The sequence below is a fragment of the Cyphomyrmex costatus genome, unplaced genomic scaffold, assembly GCF_001594065.2.
Source record: "Cyphomyrmex costatus isolate MS0001 unplaced genomic scaffold, Ccosl1.0 scaffold100, whole genome shotgun sequence".
NCBI lineage: Eukaryota > Metazoa > Arthropoda > Insecta > Hymenoptera > Formicidae > Cyphomyrmex > Cyphomyrmex costatus.
Genome location: NW_017274955.1, coordinates 890,522 through 909,559, shown reverse-complemented (window position 1 = coordinate 909,559; position 19,038 = coordinate 890,522). Strand labels below are relative to the sequence as shown.

At 35.2% G+C, this 19,038-nt stretch overlaps 1 protein-coding gene across 1 annotated transcript; it reads left to right on the top strand.

Annotated features, from left to right (window-relative positions):
• Positions 1–2,384: 2,384 nt before the first annotated feature.
• Positions 2,385–18,973, top strand: LOC108783588 (sodium-independent sulfate anion transporter). Its single transcript, XM_018552191.1, has 9 exons — positions 2,385–2,394; positions 3,813–4,003; positions 4,472–4,609; positions 4,929–5,207; positions 7,585–7,894; positions 10,559–10,867; positions 13,929–14,163; positions 14,525–14,760; positions 18,927–18,973. The coding sequence occupies exons 1-9, from the start codon at positions 2,385–2,387 to the stop codon at positions 18,944–18,946; spliced, it is 1,728 nt and encodes a 575-aa protein (XP_018407693.1). The 3' UTR covers positions 18,947–18,973.
• Positions 18,974–19,038: the final 65 nt, after the last annotated feature.

The window sequence follows — 19,038 nt, the reverse complement described above, 5'->3', positions numbered from 1 at the left end:
TAATAATTTTAAATAATAACAAAGATTATAATTCTAATCTCTATTTCTTTCTAATCTTCTCCACGGTCCTCAATTTTTTTTGCTCCCTTCTATATGACGATCATATCTATTTAAATTGTATCAAGTTTAAAAAAATATAAAATATGAAATTCTTTTTTTTAATATATAATATATTTTGATTTTTTCCCCTTTCTTTTCCTTGTAGTTAAGTATTAGCACGTTCTAATGTGTTTTAACATGTTTGAATACGTTTCGACAAATTCAACTTTTCTGAAGGGACGATTTTATCGCAATCGTATAGATAAACTCTATTGTTATCATTGGTTTCGATCCCCATAGACAAAAAAGGGTTCGTTATGGTTAAAGTGCATTCTTACAATATGAGTCATTCTTACAATATGAGGCAGTACAGTTTAAAGTATGTGTGATAACAGTTACACTGAAAAATTGACATATTTGTGAGGATAAATAAAATTCCAAATTGCATACACTGCCTAAAATACATTTTCGAGTCTTCCCTACAATTAAGTATCAATTTATATGTTAGCTGTTCAGTAGTACGATTCAATGAGTATTAAACTAGTTGATGAGAAAGTGCGCTTGACCATTTGTTTTAATTACATTACTAAAAAATTTTATCATAATTAATTATATTAATAAAAATTTTTATCATGATTAATTGATTAGTGACGTCGTTAAAAATCGTAAATGTCTAATTAAATTGCGTGCGAGAAGAATAATAGGGTAAGTATGGGACCACAACGAGTAGGAGAGAGACAGCACGAATAATATGGCAAGTATATGACTGCAACGAGTGAAACAGAGAGAATGTAGTGGGAGCCTACCTTAGATGCCTGGGGGAGATATTAGAAATAAGTCCTATATAAACAGATACACATGTATCTCGGTACTTGTGAGAATTGGCAAGAGTAACTATAGACCTCTGTTAACTGGTCGACCGACGTAGTGATATTCTTCACAATCTTATTTTTCACAGATTTTGATTTATCATTATTTTAATATTACCATCGTTAGATTTTAATATGTCTTTCAACATATTATTAAGATCCAATAAGATGCTACAAGCATTAAAAATTTGTTAAATTGGTTGTGTCAATTTAACTAAAGTGATATTACTACGGTAGTTGATTAGAGTTGCGTTGTAAGTCTGAAATAATTTCGGCACGCGATTGAGGACTACATACGTGGTAAATAAAATTCATATATTACATTAGCAACCAAAATCCTGCTTGACCGTCATCGGCCGATTTCATTATCATATTTACTTGGTTTTCAATATCGACGGTCTTACAGAAATCTTAATTTTTAAATCATTTTTTTATATATTTGTGATATATTTGCACTCTAAAAAATAAATAATATCCGAACAAAATCATATCATAAAAATGAAAAGTTCAAGCCATGTTCAAAAAAGGATACTCAAAAATTTAAACATTTTTATCTAATAATAATATATTTCCATGAAAAGTAACTGATATATTATTAATTAAAGGTGTCAGTACAAAGTGAACATACGTAAAGTGTATGTAACTTTCGGCCGATTTTCGAATCACCTCCGCCTTCCACTGTCCCCCTCACCGTCCCGCGCGCAGATCAAATGTTGCTCGAGCGGCATTATGACCGCGCGCGGTGAGGTATCCATTTAAAAAAACTATGTTAACCTACATAACTCGAAAAAGCAACGAGTATAAAAAAATTTTTGCATGCACTTTGTAACTGACTCGGAGTCGTACAAATTTCTCTTATTAAACTTTCTTGTATAACTTCAACCAGTTGCGAGATATTTGCTCCGATACTTATGGACGGATACCCTGTATATTATTTCTGAATGACTGGAATGAATGGTACCGTATACCGTACTACAACAATTAATATTAAATATTAAGCTTTTAATAATATATGTGACTCTAAATGTTGTTCGTAAACATTTAATAACAAATTAATTTAGACCCGTACATACCATTAAAAACTTTATATTTGAAATGTTTTATCGCTTTGTTCAACAATTGGTTCATGTTCACTAACTGGTACATTTATCTTAATGCTAAATCGTCTTTTGATTACCGTTTGTTTGAGAAAGTCTTATCGCGATGATCGTCACGTTATCGCAACCTGGTAATCAAGCACTTGATAAATCATTGTATTTCCCGTCGTAATAGATTATCAAGAACGTTGAAGGTATCAGTATTTATTGAGCATTGTGCTGAATAGACAGTCTTTTATTTGCAAACGTTTTTCTTCGAAAGTTTACATCTATAAAGCTACAATTTTACATATTAATATAAGTCAATTTCGCAGATTGTGTGACAAATTATAATAGTGAAAATTTATTTATGCACTAAAAATTATAACGTGTCAAGATCATGACGCTATGTATGTATAATTCATTAAATAATTAATGTTATTTAGTTGTACACACACACACACACGGGGGGGGGGATGCAAGGGAGCGGACCTACGGCCTGCCCCCTCCCGCACCCGCCCCGTCGATAGAGGTCTCCTCCAACAGTACAATCATGGAAATCGTGTGCCCCTTGACAGGGGGGAAGGGGGTGAAAGTTACTTCGCATGGAAAGTTTAACGTTCTTGAACAGGGAAAAATGTAGAATGGTACTTAATATCATACATGTATAGCAGAAATAAAACGTTAATTTTAAAACTATGATCGTTAATACCTTTTTAATGAAAAAAAAAGGACGAGCGACGGCTAAAACTTGTTGGAGGTCACTCAGGGTTATGATCTTGATAACATGTGTCAAGGTCAAGATCATAGCGCTGGCCTCCCTTTTTATGCACTTTTATCCATTTCTTACATCAGGAGACGCGGTAGTATCTCCAGCCATGTTCAAAAACTTAAAAGACACTACAAGTCTCTTATCCTGAACCACCAAGGTCTAGTTTTCAGTGGTACATAACTATTAAAATATAAAAAATTTTGGATCGTAATATATTCTGAAAGGCGGCATCGCCACGAGTAATTTGAGCTAAAAAAATTAAAAATTGATCAAGCCATTCTGGATATACAAGCAGTTGAAAAATGATGATTTTCATAAAAAATGAAGTAATGTCTCCTTCTTCTCCTTCTCTATCCGCAGTCATGTGCATCTCTCTCCTCTCTCATCTTTCACTCACACCTCCACCAACTTCAACTCATATCGCACCTCTTTCCACCTCCCCACCATCCACTTCCACTACCCTTCTCTTTCACCAAATTTCACTGTTTTTCGTTATATAATATTTTTTTTAAATCTTTTTTTATATATATTTGTGATATATTTGTACTCTAAAAAGTAAATAATATCTTAAAAAAATCATATCATAAAAATGAAAAGGTCAAGCCATGTTCAAAAAAATCCTCAAAAATTTAAACATTTTTATCTAATAATAGTATATTACCATGAAAAGTAACTGATATATTATTAATTAAAAGTGCCAGTTCAAAGCGCGCCCCCACCTTCCGCTGTTCCCTTCACCTCATCGCTCCGCGAATGCCGCACGACGCAGTCTATTTGGATTGCGCACCGATTCAAAAATTGACCAAAAGTTGCATACATTTTATGTATGTTTACTTTGAACTAGCACCTTTAATTAATAATATATCAGTTACCTTACATGGTAATATATTATTATTAAATAAAAAGGTTTAAATTTTTGAAGACTTTTTTTTTAACATGACTCGATCTTTTCATTTTCTCATATAGATTTTATTTACAAGATTATAATCTAAATTTTTCTTTTAATCTTTTTTTACAACGATTTTTGTTTTTACATGTTTATTATGCAAATTATAGGGCCGAATGTTATACTCTCCCAAAGTTGCAACCTCAAGAGACTTCTCCTGCGAAGGATACCGATTTTAGCATGGCTACCTTTGTACAGTTGGACCAAACTTTTGCAGGACACTTTGGCAGGATTGACAGTGGGTCTGACCGCAATACCGCAGGGCATAGCGTATGCAGTAGTGGCTGGACTTCCGGCACAGGTGAGTATACGATACTAGTATACACATATATACACTAGTATATACATATATACACTTAGAATTGTGTACTTGCCGCAAATATAAACTTCCTTCTGTGAATGACGTTCGAAGTAAAACTCGTTTTTCGGTACTTTGGCATAAACGATAATTCTTAAAAAAAAAACTATTAGAAAAATCTGTTATTGTTATATATTCTAGAATGTTAAAACCATTTAAAATAAAATTTTAGTTAGTATTTAACAATTCTCAAACTATTTTGGAAGTCCGTGAAGATTTCGTTCACAATCCTAAGACTCATGATGATTCTAGTTTAAAAATGAAGATCGCACACTCGTGGAATTACTAGCAATTTTTCGCTCGATTAATTTAATTTCTTGAGTATTTTGAGGAAGTCTCCATCGAGTAACTGATCTAATCTACGATAGTTGGAAAGACAACTCTCGTTTGGTGAATTTTTGAAAACTTCAGTATGGCCTATACAGCAGTTTCATGGGTTGCTTCGTTTATCTAATCTTCGGTAGTAGTAAGGATGTGACGGTAGGACCTACCGCAATAATGTCATTAATGATACAGACATACGTGAGCAATTTGGGAAAAGACATTGCAGTAAGTGACGCTTATTAATTCTCGTCTAATATGTTTACAAATTAAATTTTATTCTTTATATATACAATGTATAATTACTTTATTAATATATCTGTATCAAGTTAATATTACAATTTATTATAATCATTTTTTAATTCCTTGATATATATTTGTTTTGCGTTTATTTTTAAGTTATTTATTACATTCAATTGGAATAATTCTATATTTGATGATATATTATTATATATATTTATAATTGATGATGTGATTTTATTGCAAGATATATAGTTTATTTTAATTTGTTTTTAACAATGTTTGATTTGAATGAAATCATTTTCAGATACTCGTATGCTTCTTATCAGGCGTCGTAATCACAATCATGGGAGTACTTCATTTGGGATTTCTCATAGACTTTATAAGCATGCCCGTAATTTGCGGCTTCAGTAATGCTGCGGCGATTATTATCGCTAGTTCCCAATTAGGTACCTTACTAGGTATTAAAGGGCGTAGTAACTCCTTTATCGATTCTATTTCAAATGTTATTTGGCATATAAATGAAACCCAACTTTGGGATACAGTGCTAGGAATATGCTCAATGGTGATACTAATTATTCTCAAGGTAAATTGATTAAAAATTACCAAATTGCACACACGCACGCACACAAATTACAAAAATTATTATTAGATAATTGTCCGTAGGAAAAATTTTAGTATTTTATTAGCACTGTTTTAATCGAAACTCCTTAGTGTCAAATAAAAATTTTTTTATTCCTAATAATTTATTGCTAATAATGCAGAATTCTTATGGGAAATTGCTTTCGGCTAATTTTTTTAAAAATTTGATATGTTATAGTTCTTAACACGTAGAACAAAAGTGTCCATGGCCCCAAGGTCCGATCACGGGTAGTTTTCGAGATACAGCTCTCCAAAGTTGGACTTTTCGTACCTTATTACAGCGTAATGCGGGTGCAGTCGATGTCGATGTACGATGATGCTTATGATTAAAGTGGGCGTACAGGTGCTTGCTTGCTTGCTTTGTGTGTGTGTGTGTGTGTGTGTGTGTGTGTGTGTGTGTGTGTGTGTGTGTGTGTGTGCGCGTGCGTGTGTGTGCGTGTGGGTCAGCAGAGATATAAACCTACAGTTTGTCACTCTCGCAGTATTTTATGACTTCAAACCCTTTCTCCTGTGCGTGCGTGCGTGCGTGCGTGTATACAAACAAACAAGCAAGCACCTGTACGTCTACTTTAATCATAAGCATCATCGTACATCGACATTGACTGCACCCGCATTACGCTGCAATAAGATACGAAAAGTCTAACTTTGGAGAGCTGTATCTCGAAAACTACCCGTGATCGGACTGTGGCCATGGACACTTTTGTTCTACGTGTTGAGAACTACAAGATATTCAATTTTTTTTTTAAATTAGCCGAAAGCCATTTCCCATAAGGATTCAGCGGGGTCCTTTATTCGGGTATAAGAATTAACAAGTCAGTGTCGCTTTGGTAAATTTTTTCCTTAAAAATTGTATAAATTTTTGCACATCAGGTAATTAACCATTAAAAAAATCTTATTTTCAATTAGGATTAAATGCCAAATAATCACTGTAGTCTTCTTTTAATAGGAGTATAAATAAGTTTCCACAATAAATGCCCCATTTTTTATCAAAAATTGGGCATTTATTGTGAAAGAACGGTACCTAATGTTTTATTCGAAGTATTGTCCATCGCTAGCCACTACTTTTTCCCATCTTTCTGGTAATTGGTGGATTCCATGTCGAAAAAACTGGTCATCTTTTGAAGCTATCCACGAATCGACCCAGTTTTTCTTCATATAATATGAAGTGTTGCTCAGACAGGCCATGCGCCATCGATCGAAACAAGTAGTAATCAGAAGGAGTAATGTCTGGTGAATACGGCGGGTGGAGTAAAACTTCCCAATTGAGTGTTTCCAAGTAGGTTTTGACCGGCGCCGCAACATGTGGACGAGCATTATCATGCAGAAGAATAATTTTGTCGCGTCTGGAGTAGTAGTGGGAGCGTTTTTCCTTGAGTACTAGGCTCAATCTCATCAATTGTGTTTGGTAGAGAGCCCCAGTAATGATTTCGTTCGGTTTGAGCAACTCATAATACACAATACCAAGCTGATCCCACCAAATACACAACATGAGCTTTTTTCCATGAATGTTCGGCTTGGCTGTCGATGTTGAAGTATGGCCAGGTGGTCCCCATGATTTCTTCTTCTTTGGGTTATTGTGGTGGATCCATTTTTCATCACCAGTGACTATACGATGCAAAGAACCCTTTCGTTTATGCCTGGCAAGCAGCATTTCACATGTGAAAAATCGGCGTTCAACGTTTTTTGGTTTCAGTTCATACAGAACCCAATTTCCTTGCTCTTGAATCATTCCCAATGATTTTAAGCTATGTGAAATTGCTGGTTGAGTCACTCCTAATGTAAGTGCAAGTGCTTCTTGCGTTTGGCACGAATCTTCATCCAATAATGCTTCCAATTCCGCGTCTTCGTACACTTTCGGCTTTCCGCTACGTTCTTTGTCTTCGACGTCAAATTTACCGTTCTTGAACTTTTGAAACCACTTACGGCAACTTCTCTTACTTAAGGCAGCCTCACTATATGCTTCTACAAGCAATCGATGCGCCTCAACTGCAGATTTCTTCAAATTAAAGAAGTAAATCAAAAGCTCCTGCAATGACGCTTATTCGGCTCAAAACTTGACATTTTCACACGAAAAAAGATATATGATGCTGATACAAAATCGCTAATATTTCAAGGTTATGTTGTTGCCAGATGTCCAAACTTACGGTATAACGTTTTACAGCAGACAATTTTAACCATAACATACTGGTGGCGCCATCTTTTATCAAACGGCGGAAACTCATTTATACTCCTAATAAATATGCACTTTTTATTTTCACACGGATATTTTTAATATTTACAATGAAGATATGATTAATAAAATGAAATTTTCAAAAAAATAGAAACTGCCCGGTAAAAAGCTAGGAACTCCTTTTGAAAAATTCATGTGGCTAATCGCCTTGGCCAGAAACGCCATAGTCATGATGATTGGAATTCTCATAGCTTACGTGCTATTTTCTTATGAAATCAAGCCTTTCCAAATTACGGGCAACATAACTGAGGGTTTACCACCGTTTTCTTTACCTCCGTTTACCATTGTAAACGGAAGCCGTACATATACATTCACAGAAATAGTCAGCGAACTTGGTAGCAGCGTCCTCACGATACCATTTGTAGCCGTCTTAGAGAGTATCGCCATCGCTAAAGCATTTGGTGAGTAAATATTGCTCGCAAATTTAAAAGGAACTAACTTCAATTAAAAGTGCATGATAGAAGGAAATATTGCGTCGATAAAGCAAAATATGGACTTCTTTTTTAAATTTTGTACACAGAAAAAATGAATTCTTGATTCACGTATATTTTTATTCTTAAATGCTATTTGCTTTCTTTAAGTATGAAAAACTCTCTTTAATTACAAATGTTTACTTGCATCAATAAAAAATTATGCGAAGTATACGAGGGTCGTCTGAAAATTTTGAGCCTAACATAGAAACAAGTAATTTTTCGGTCAAATTCAATTTTATTTTTCCATATAGTCTCCTTTTAAGTCATTCCTTTTTTTCCAGCGATGTTTCTACCCCTTTAATCCATTCAAATAATACTGAGCGTCTTGTTTTGCAAAATAGGCGTCTACGGAAGCGATGACCTCCTCGTTCGATGAAAATTTCTGTCCTCCGAGCCAAACTTTGAGCCTAGGAAACAGAAAAAAGTCACTGGGGGCCAGATCTGGTGAATATGATACGATGGATGGTCAATTAATGCGAACCGCAATTCGTGAATTTTTGCCATAGCGACCGCCGAAGTGTGAGACGGTGCGTTATCTTGATGGAACAGCATTTTCTTCTTTTTCAAATGCGGTCGTTTTTTCTCAATTTCTGTTTTCACCTTGTCAAATAATGATGCGTAGTACATCCCTGTTATTGTTTTACCTTTTTCAAGATAGTCGATCAACACAATTCCATGACTATCCCAAAACACAGTCGCCATCACCTTTCCCGCCGATAAAACCGTCTCCGCTTTCTTCGGAGCAGGTTCACCCTTCGCAGTCCACTGTTTGATTGTTCTTTCGTTTCAGGAGTGAAGTGGTGGACCCAAGTTTCATCAACCGTTATTAATCGACGCAAAAAGTTCGATTCGTTTCGCTTAAACCGCTCCAACAAAGCCTTAGAAATGTTCATTCGAATGCGTTTGATTCAGAGTGAGCAAGCGCGGCACCCAACGCGTGGTTAACTTACGTATGCCTAATTCTTTAGTCAATATATGACAAACATGTTCTTTTGAAAAAATGTTTCGACTTAAAAGAAGACTATGTGGAAAAATAAAATTGAATTTGACCGAAAAATTACTTGTTTCTATGTTAGGCTCAAAACTTTTCAGACGACCCTCGTATTTTATTCTTGAAATCGTATTCTTGTTTTTAAAACCGTTATATTGTTCTAATAAGCTCAATCACATTATTTGAAAGCTATTCATTTTTGGATTAAGAATTACATATTTGAAAATGCGCTCGACTTATATTATTCTATGTTCATTTGTTGCGCGTTCGCGGGCAAAAGTGTGTATATGAAACTCGGTGATGTCGGCAGACGCCAGTATCAATTAAGATGACGGAAATAAAGAAAGTGAACGAAGATAATTTCGTAAGTGAAATGTTGTATTCGTGGGATATGTTTCCAAATGTGATTCAAACTTTCAAAGGTAAGTGACGTTCAGCTCGTTTTGCCTAACCTACATTGTAACAAACGGCTGACTTCGTCACAGCGGCAAAGAAACGTCGGATTGCTGTACATACAAGCGGATCTGCCGCAGCGAATCTGCTACCCATAAATAACATGAGTGAGATGAGCAATGAATCCGCTGCAGCAGATCCGTCTGCTTGTACAGGTATCGGCATTTCTCGGCTGTTACGACAAGGGCTGCGTTCCGTTGCACACATAATACTCCTGAGGTATCATATTTCCTTTGGTTAATTATATATAAGTAATTGAGTAACAGTTCAAGTTTTTTTACTAGATAAAGAAATGTACATGTGCTTTCTAGGAGTTTTCAGTTTTTGACCGTCATAGGTCGATTTCATATTTACTTGTTTTCAATATCGACGGTCTTACACAAATCTTAAGTTAAGAAAGGAAAGTTTACAAGTGTTAGTTTTGGTTACGGAGATATATAGATAAGTCTGTGTTAAGCATTTAATGCATTAAATCCGGTAAAATCACTAATGTTTATATAAGAATATTTATCGTTTGAATTAAAATAATTTTATGCTTTCATTAAGTTGATGAAACGTGTCATTGAAGGAAAAATAATATTAATACGAGCATATTTAATCTTGAACGAATGCCACTATATTCTTTAATTAAAGTAAAATTAATTTTCAACTAATTGTAAGAACATTTTTCACTTTGTTTCAAGAATAATTTATTTTCAATCGGAGATTATTTATCCTTGGCGCTATTCTAATAATAAAATATTCTTAAATTAAAGCATATATGCATTTCTTTAAGAATTCATTTTTTTGTGTGTAACGATATCTAGTTTAATTTACAAATTATTCGATGATCTCTGAAGCAAATGTGTATAATTAAAAAATAAATTTTTTAAAAAATTTGATTTTTTAAAAGAGAAAGGTAGACTCCTACTCGCCTTTCAGTAGATTTACCGACCGAATATTACGAATTACTGATGTATGAGTTAATAAGAGTTATCGGAATTTTTAATTGTCTTTTTTAATAATAATTCACACATAAAACGAAATTTATTTATATGTCCGAAAATTTTTGGCAACAAAAGGAAAGACTCTTTAGCTGCTTCCTTTGATAATGATTTATAAAGCGAAACTTATACTTACGTGTCCAAAAATTTTTGGTAAATTTGCAGCGAAAGGAAAGACTCTTGACGCCAATCAAGAAATGCTAGCGCTTGGGCTTTGTAACATATGCGGTAGCTTTGTGAAATCAATGCCTATAACTGGAAGTTTCACTCGTACCGCTATTAACAATTCGTCTGGCGTCAAAACACCGTTGGGTGGTGTTATCACTGGCAGTTTGGTGATAACAATTTTGGCATGCAACCAGTTGATATCTACTTTCACATTTATTCCCAAAGCCACGTTAGCGGCTGTCATCATGATCGCAATGTTCTATATGTTCGAAACACACATTTTTATTCTTCTTTGGAGAACAAAGAGTAAGATACTAAAATTACTTTGTAAATACTTTCTAAATGTCTCGAAATCATGCTGCTCTTCAAATATGTTTTTTTTCGGTCGTTTATATTTTCTAATTTATCGATAAAAAGAGAATTAGATTTGGAAAGCTTATTATAAAAGTTTTATTTACGAACGTAAAGAGAGAGAGAGAGAGAGAGAGAGAGAGAGTCTTAAGAGTTCAGTCTAAATTATACATTTAACATATACAATCGAAGACTTATTTTTTTAAACAGTATGGTTTTTATGCACACGTTATATGTTCGATTAGCTTCAAACAAAAAAATATTACTAAAACTCTTATGTGTTATAATTAAATAATTAATTATTATTAAAACATTTTGTTCAAAAAATAAATATATTTTAATACATATGTTACACATTGAAATAGCGGAATTATTTAATAATTACACAGACCTACAAAAAAAGTATCCTGTACTCTGATAAAAACCTAGCTATTCTTATGTATTTTAAGTCGTTGAATACAAATCTGACATAAAAATAAGACCATTCCCTACAAATTTTCAATCTATACAAAAAAAAAAATAGGTCAAAAACTTCGAAACCTGCTTTTATGATATATTCTAAAACCATTGGCAAAAAATTTTTGATTAAACCTAGACTATATATGCCGAGTTGAGAAATACTTTTCAGCTGTCTATACGCCGTATTTACGTCCTCTACACCTTTTGCATAATTTCTAACGATAAACTCTGACGAGTAAACCTACAGAGGTGTCACTCACCGATTTTGATAAAACTTTGCAAATTTGTAGAACTATGAAAAATATTTGATACATATTTTTTTTATCGGCAAGAGTCCACTTTGAAAGGTGAAAACTACCTCTTAAAGGGGTAGATTTAACATATTAGGTGAAATAAGTTGACAATTTTAAAAAATACCCAGATAGACTTGTATGATCATCACAATATGCATAAATGAATTCACTGAAAATTTAGAACAATTTTATGATTACTTATGACATAAAAATGAAAACATTTTTATGTCATAATCAAATTACAATATCAAATGCTAAGACTCAACCACTGTGCACAAGCGAGACTGACTAGACAGACGTGACAGACAACAACGCTATTTATATCCTGTCTATGATCAGGAAGTAGATCTTGGGAAGCCCCTCCATGTCGGTTTGTAATTGTGATTTCATAACTTAATTTAATACTGTTAAAATATTTGTTGTGACTCACTGTGTTTGAGACTGATTGGCCTAAATTATTCTGAAGATCGGTCTTGAGATTGTTTGCAATATAGTATCGTTGTGAACATGCTGAGTTTCCTCACTCCCGGTAAAATAATTGTAATTACGATAAATTTAATTTGGAAATTATTATTTTTCTAAGAGATTCTAGAAAATTGTTTTCCCAGAATTTCAGCTCTCTTTTTATTTCTTGCCTTTTTTTATTCATTTAATTGTGTTCTTTAAAATGAAATTGTCATCATAATTTATTTCTTGGTTGTGAGGGAGCTCACTATGATTAAACATCTTTTTATACTTTGTTATTTTTAAATTATTTTTTATTGTCTCTGAAGAAGGCTAAAAAATGAGCCGAAACATATAAGCTTAATTGTTTGTAATAAATAGATTTGCTTGATATATATCGGCGTTGCGTGAAGTTATCTGCGCTTGACTCCTAGTGCCCTTTTCTTATTTCCAAGTTAGTTTTTTATTTATACAGGAGTTTTGCTATTTAAGAATTATTGTACGTTTTAAATTGGATAAAGTGGAGATATTAGATATAAAACATACAACAAAAGATTAATATCTGAAATGGTGGTTGAAAAACAAATACATGGTATAAATAGGCAAAATGATACAGATTCATTACCAGAATTGTATTCTAATATCATTAATTCTCTTTCCCTTCCTAATATCTTCCTTCTGTCTCCACTCTCTTTTACCATTTCTCCTTCCTCAATATCTTCCTGTTTAACATTATCATATGAAGCCGTCTGAAATATCAGTTATGTCTCTCTAACGCAATTAAGTAACTGTAAAATTGTTCTAAAAAAGTAAATTGTGCCATCACAATATGAATGACTATAAACTCGTTTCTCTCTTCTTTTTATCGTTTGACTATAGAAAAGATGTTACATATACAACTATATAAAGTACACTTATATATATTTACAATTATAAATCTATGTGACTTAATATTAATTCTCTTTAATTTCATTGCCACTACTTAGATTGTCTATTTATTGCTAACTTGACTTACAACATTGAACAGAACGAAGAATGCGAAATTAGAAACACAACGACTTAACTATTTGTAATTTTTGTAGAAACTATATTAATGTTTTTTGTAATTTAATCATGGTTTAAAATTTTTTAACTGCAGTAACATTGAAAATGACCCGATCGGAGTCGAAACGTATGTATTATTTATTTATTATATTAAACTTCTTTGTTACTTTATTTACATGATTGTTATTATTATTTTTTAAATTTAAATTGATTATTGTTACTGGCTCTTTGCCCTTATTCTGTATACTTTGTAAATTAAATTCTTTATGTAGCTGTGATTGCTATTTGTTACTGTAATTATACGTTAAATTCTATTTTGAAAGCTACGGGTAAGATACAAAAGCATAACACAACGTTTGAGAAAGTATTTTATTTAATTTTCATCACGCGTGCACGTAATGTGCCCTACCTATACCGCAACGCTTTTGCGTGCGGTAAATAGCCAATACCTCAAGCCGTTGAGTTATTTCTCTAATCACACTCTTCTGCGCAAAAACGTTGCTGTATAGGGCACATTACGACGAGCACTTGTAATGAAAAATTCTATGTGTAGCGAGTGGGGGCATATGTTTATAGGTCGGCACCGCTCGCTTCGCTCGTGCGCTCGTGCCCGGCCGCGCTATAAACTATCCTCCACTGTTACACAATGTATTAATACTTCAGTATAAATTCTCTCTCTCTCTCTCTCTCTCTCTCTCTCTCTCTCTCTCTCTCTCTCTCATGTTTTTAGCCAGTTTATCTAAAATTAACCGTTTTTTTTTGTTTGCGTTGAATAGAAATTGATCTAGTGCCGTTAATAGTGACGTTATTATGTTGCTTGACGATCGGTTTGGAATACGGTATGATCGCTGGGATTGCGGTTAATCTAATTCTTTTACTCTATTTTGCGGCCCGACCAGGGTTATTGATCGAAGAGCGAATCGTTGATGGCTTGACCATGCTTTTCGTATCGCCCAAGCAATCCCTGAGCTTCCCAGCAGCAGAGTACCTTCGAGAGCAAGTAATGTCGTGGTAAGTCCCACCGCAAATCCGCGTAAAAATTTATTCAAACTCGCGCATATGCTAAGTATCTTTAAAAAAATGTTAAGTACCGCAAAATTTTAAACGGCATTCAATATCTTGGCAAATTGAATAATTATTATTTCGTTAAGTATTGTTTTTTTTCCAGATTAAATCTTTAATTTAAGTAATCTTCCGTTTCTTTTAAAATTATTTTAGAGAATATTTTCCTTACAAAAACAATTATTTCCATCGTAAAGAGCAATATTATGTATAGATACTATACACTTTATATTTTTTCCGCACTACATATCTTGTTTGCGTTTGAAAAAGACAGTTACTTCGGAATTGCGACTTTGTTGCATATCTATAGGTGCGATAAGAAAGAACCGACAAGGTTACCAGTGATAGTGGAAGGTCGTCACGTGCTTAGGATTGATGCTACAGTCGCGAAAAACCTAGCATTACTCTTGTCGGATCTCACCGTACGAAATCAGAAGATCATTTTTTGGAATTGGTGCGAGGACGCCAGACAAACTTTGATAAATTACGACTCATCATTCGAAACTTATTGTAGATCGTCCGACAGCATAACGCGGATATTTACAGGTAAATTTTAAAGTAAAATTTCTGCTTTTTTTTTCTAAAAAAAAAACTTTTTCCAAAAAAGAATTTCTTGAAATTATAAAAATTATAAAAAAATTCCATAATAAATTAATACACTACTCGACAAAATTAAAGCATCACCTGTTCCACCCTGCAAAAATAGTCGAACTTCGAGATAGAATAATTTTGTCAAAAATCATCGTATCGAGATGTTTAAAAGCTTGGAATTTGTACTTTTCAGGACAATTATTTAAGAAAGTGTCTTGCCGAAATTTCATGAAATTATACAAACAAAAATGAAGATGCATCAAATCTTAAAATTTTATACGAAATTTGTGAGGTTGTACGGCGCGAAATAAAAATCGTACAATGGTTAGAAGAAAAACAAATTAAAGGTAAAGATTCAGTCTTTCGAAAGCTATAAACCATATTTATGTACAACTTTTAGTTCGCACCGTAGAACTTCTCAAATTTTGTAAAAAATTTTGAGATTTGATATCTTAATTTATATAACTTCACGAAATATCAATAAGATAATTTTTTGAAGTCTGAAAAGTACAAATTTCAAGCTTTAAAATGCTTTTATAACATCTCGATACGATGATTTTTGACGAAGTTAAAAGTTTAAAAGTTTATTTTGCTGAATAGCGCGATGTGACAGGGATGCGACAAGTAACACTGTACAGATTATGCGTAGAAAATCCAAACTCTTTATTCGTTTCCGTCACAAAAAGGGTAAAGCAAGCAAGCGTGCGAATGGTACGGTTTTGTATAGAATGAAGAAGAACGTAGTTCACGAAGAATGTAGAAAGGCGACTCAACGAGTCGAAGCGCGTGACAGTCCATTGGAATAACCCCAACGATCTGTGGGGAATTTGCTGTATTGCCAATACCCTCCCTCAGATTTTAACAGAAATCTATCCGAGAGATCTATCCTTGATCCCCATTACTTCAACGCAGAATTGTAGCTTGCAGCTGGGTAATGCCTTCGTTATATCGGCGGTCATCTCCTCCGTAAATAAGATCAATTTGATGGTCTGTTAAGGCTTGCCTGATGAAGTGACATCGGATATCTATATGCTTGGAGCGAGAATGAAACGCTGGATTAACAGCCAGCTTCCCAGCTCCTTGGTTATCATGATGCAGCGATACCTTCGATACTTTCGACGAGAGACCTATCTCCGTCAGGATTCTAGACAAATAGATGGCTTCTCTTGCTGCATCGCTGACAACGGTGTATTCGGCTTTAGTCGATGATAGAGCCACTGTCCTCTGCTTTCTTGATTCCCACAATATGGCAGCATTGGATAACAAGAAAACAGTTCCTGTATATGATCTGCGGTCAAGTCCGCAACTCCTCCAGTCGGCATCCGTATATCCGATGAGGTTATTATTGCATTTGGTGTAGATTAAGCCATGATTAATGGTTCCTTTAAGGTATCTAAGCACCCTTTTTGCACAGATCCAGTATATATCTTCTTAAAGCATGAGTTCCATTGACTTAATGCATTCACCGCATGAGCTATGTCCGGGCGAGTTCCTTGTGCGATGTACATCAGCGAGCCTAAATGTTCTCGGTATGGCATTTCGAGGTCGTTAGTGATTTGGTCATCTCCGCTATTGTGTAGCTTGATACCGGTTTCCATGGAGCTCCGCACGGGTTTACTGTCAGTCATTCCGAATTTGTTCAGAATATCACGTATGTAGCCAGTCTGAGAGAGGTGCATTCCCTCCCTGTTTTGTGATACCTCTATTCCAAGACAGTATTTCATGTCCCCTAGGTATTTGATCATGAATACCTCGGCGAGTTTCTTCTTTAAATCCTTGATGACATATATGGTATATATCCCGAGAAGCGATCAGGATGTCGTCCACGTAGATGAGCAGAAAAACATGATTATTTTTGTCATGGTAGATGCATGGATCAGCCTCGGTCGGCGTCAGGCCGAATCCTTGGAGCGTAGCGGCAAGTTTTGCGTGCCATTGGCGACCTGCCTGTCGCAACCCGTACAGTGATTTATTTAGCCTGCAAACCATGTCTCCCTTATTCAGTTGATTCAGTATCACTTTCGCCTTCTTGATTAAGTCTTGGTTTCTCTCTGTTGAAACGATTCTCTCGAGCATCTGCTGTAACATATCAGGCTCCTCCATATGAACCGTGGTGTCCATTGTTCCGTTCAGATAAGCTGTTGTAAAACGTCAACCTGCGCGATTTGCATGTCCCGTTCGGAGCGCCGAACGCGGCGGCGGCGGACCGCGCCCGGAGGGACAGCGCTTGGAGGCTACTGACCCCGCGTGACGTCATACACCGTAATACACCGCGGCGACTACACCTACGCGGGCCTCGTAATTCTCTCCTCTCCCCGCGCTAATTTTCCACGACGTTACCACCCTGTAACATCACTCCCCACGATGTCATCCCCCTAACCCTGCGGCGTCATCATCTAAAACGTCACCTCCTCCTCCTCATCCTGTGACGTCATCTCCCTCCCCTCCCGTGACGTTATACCCCTCGCCAGCATCCGTGACGTCATCCTCCTTCCTCCCTATGACGTCATACTCCCTCGCCCGCAACCGTGACGTTATCCACTCCTCTCCCGTGATGTCATATCTCCCTCGCCACGGGTCTTCCTCGCCCCTCCCCCTCCCCCTCTCAGAGGATCTGTTTTAGAATCGGTGTAGCTTTATTACTGGCTCGAAATAGGTGATAACCCGAAGGGATTAAATCTGGAGAATACGCCGCATTAGGAAGCATTTTCCAGCCTAAATCGGACATATGATAGTTTCCAGAATGTTTTTTGCTGCATAGGGTCGGGTATTATCCTGTATCATCTTCCTTCTTTCACTGCCAGAAAATGGCCTTTTTCTTCAAGAACGTCATTTACACGAATCAGTTGATGATAAAGCTCAGCAGTTACGGTTTGACCTTTTCGGAGCAACTCATAATGGATCATGCCCTTCTGATCCCGCCAAATACGTAGTAACACCTTTTTCGCATGGATGTTCGATGTTTATTTTGACGGCTTACTTGGACGGACCTATGATTTTCTCCTCTTAGAAATCTCGTACAATATTCACTTTTCATCATAAGTAACAATTTTGTGCAAAAAATTCGGTAATTATTTAGCATAGGGGAGGCAGCACCGATGACCTTGACATATATTATCAAGGTCATGATCCTGAGTAACCTCCAACAGGTTTTAGCAGTCGCTCGTGCTTCGTTAAAAAGTTATTAACAATCATAGTTTTAAAATTAACGTATTATTTCTGCTATATATTATTTAATTAATGGCTCCCGCCTCCATTCTGCTATACATGAATGATATTAAGTACTATTCTACACCTTTTTCTGTTCAGAAACGTTAAACTTTCCACGCGAAGTAACTTTCACCCCCCTCCTCCCGCTGCAAAGAGACACACATCTTCCATGATTATACTGTTGCTATATGTAGCGCGCGTACACACACACACACGGCGGGGGGGGTGCAAGTGGGCGGGCCTACGGCCCGCCCCCCTCCCGCACCCACCTCGTCGATAGAGGTCTCCCCCAAGAGTACAATCATGGAAGTCGTATACCCCTTGACAGGGGGGAAGGGGATAACAGTTACTTCGCATGGAAAGTTTAACGTTCTTGAACAGGGAAAGATGTAGAATGGTACTTAATATCATACATGTATAGCATACGTTAATTTTAAAACTATGATTGTTAATAACTTTTTAATGAAAAGGACGAGTGACGGCTAAAACCTGTTGGAGGTTACTCAGAGTCATGACCTTGACAACATATATCAAAGTCAAAGTCATCGGTGCTGCCTCCCCTATTGTAAATAATTACCAAAGAGAATTCCGCGTATACAGCATACAAATTTATATAATACTTTATATGCAGAATTTGCTTTAAATGTAGGTATATAATAAATGAACATAGTACCGGAATATATAATTATTATATATATGCATTTATACTGCATATAAAGATACATATCTACATATGTGCTGTATTTGAAATTTTTTTATATTCAATTAAATTTTTTTTGTGTAAATATACATACATGTACATGTATTTTATGTATTTTAATAGCGATAATTGACGCCTTAAGTAAATCACAAGATTTTACAATAATGATTTACAAACAATAATTAGGCATATATCATTTTTTTGCTTTCAGACGAGACCATGATTTGTTAATTGGACCCATAGAGCTACCGCCATAACAGATATGTGTTCATTATATACTCTAATAAACACTAAGATCACTAAGTACCATTTTTACAATTTTA

What these genes read in the sequence shown, in the direction of transcription:
- LOC108783588 (XM_018552191.1), top strand. An exon ending in TGGCTGGACTTCCGGCACAG is followed by an intron (nt 4,004 to 4,471) that starts GTGAGTATACGA and finishes TGAAAACTTCAG; the next exon opens with TATGGCCTATACAGCAGTTT. An exon ending in CGAGAGCAAGTAATGTCGTG is followed by an intron (nt 14,164 to 14,524) that starts GTAAGTCCCACC and finishes GCATATCTATAG; the next exon opens with GTGCGATAAGAAAGAACCGA.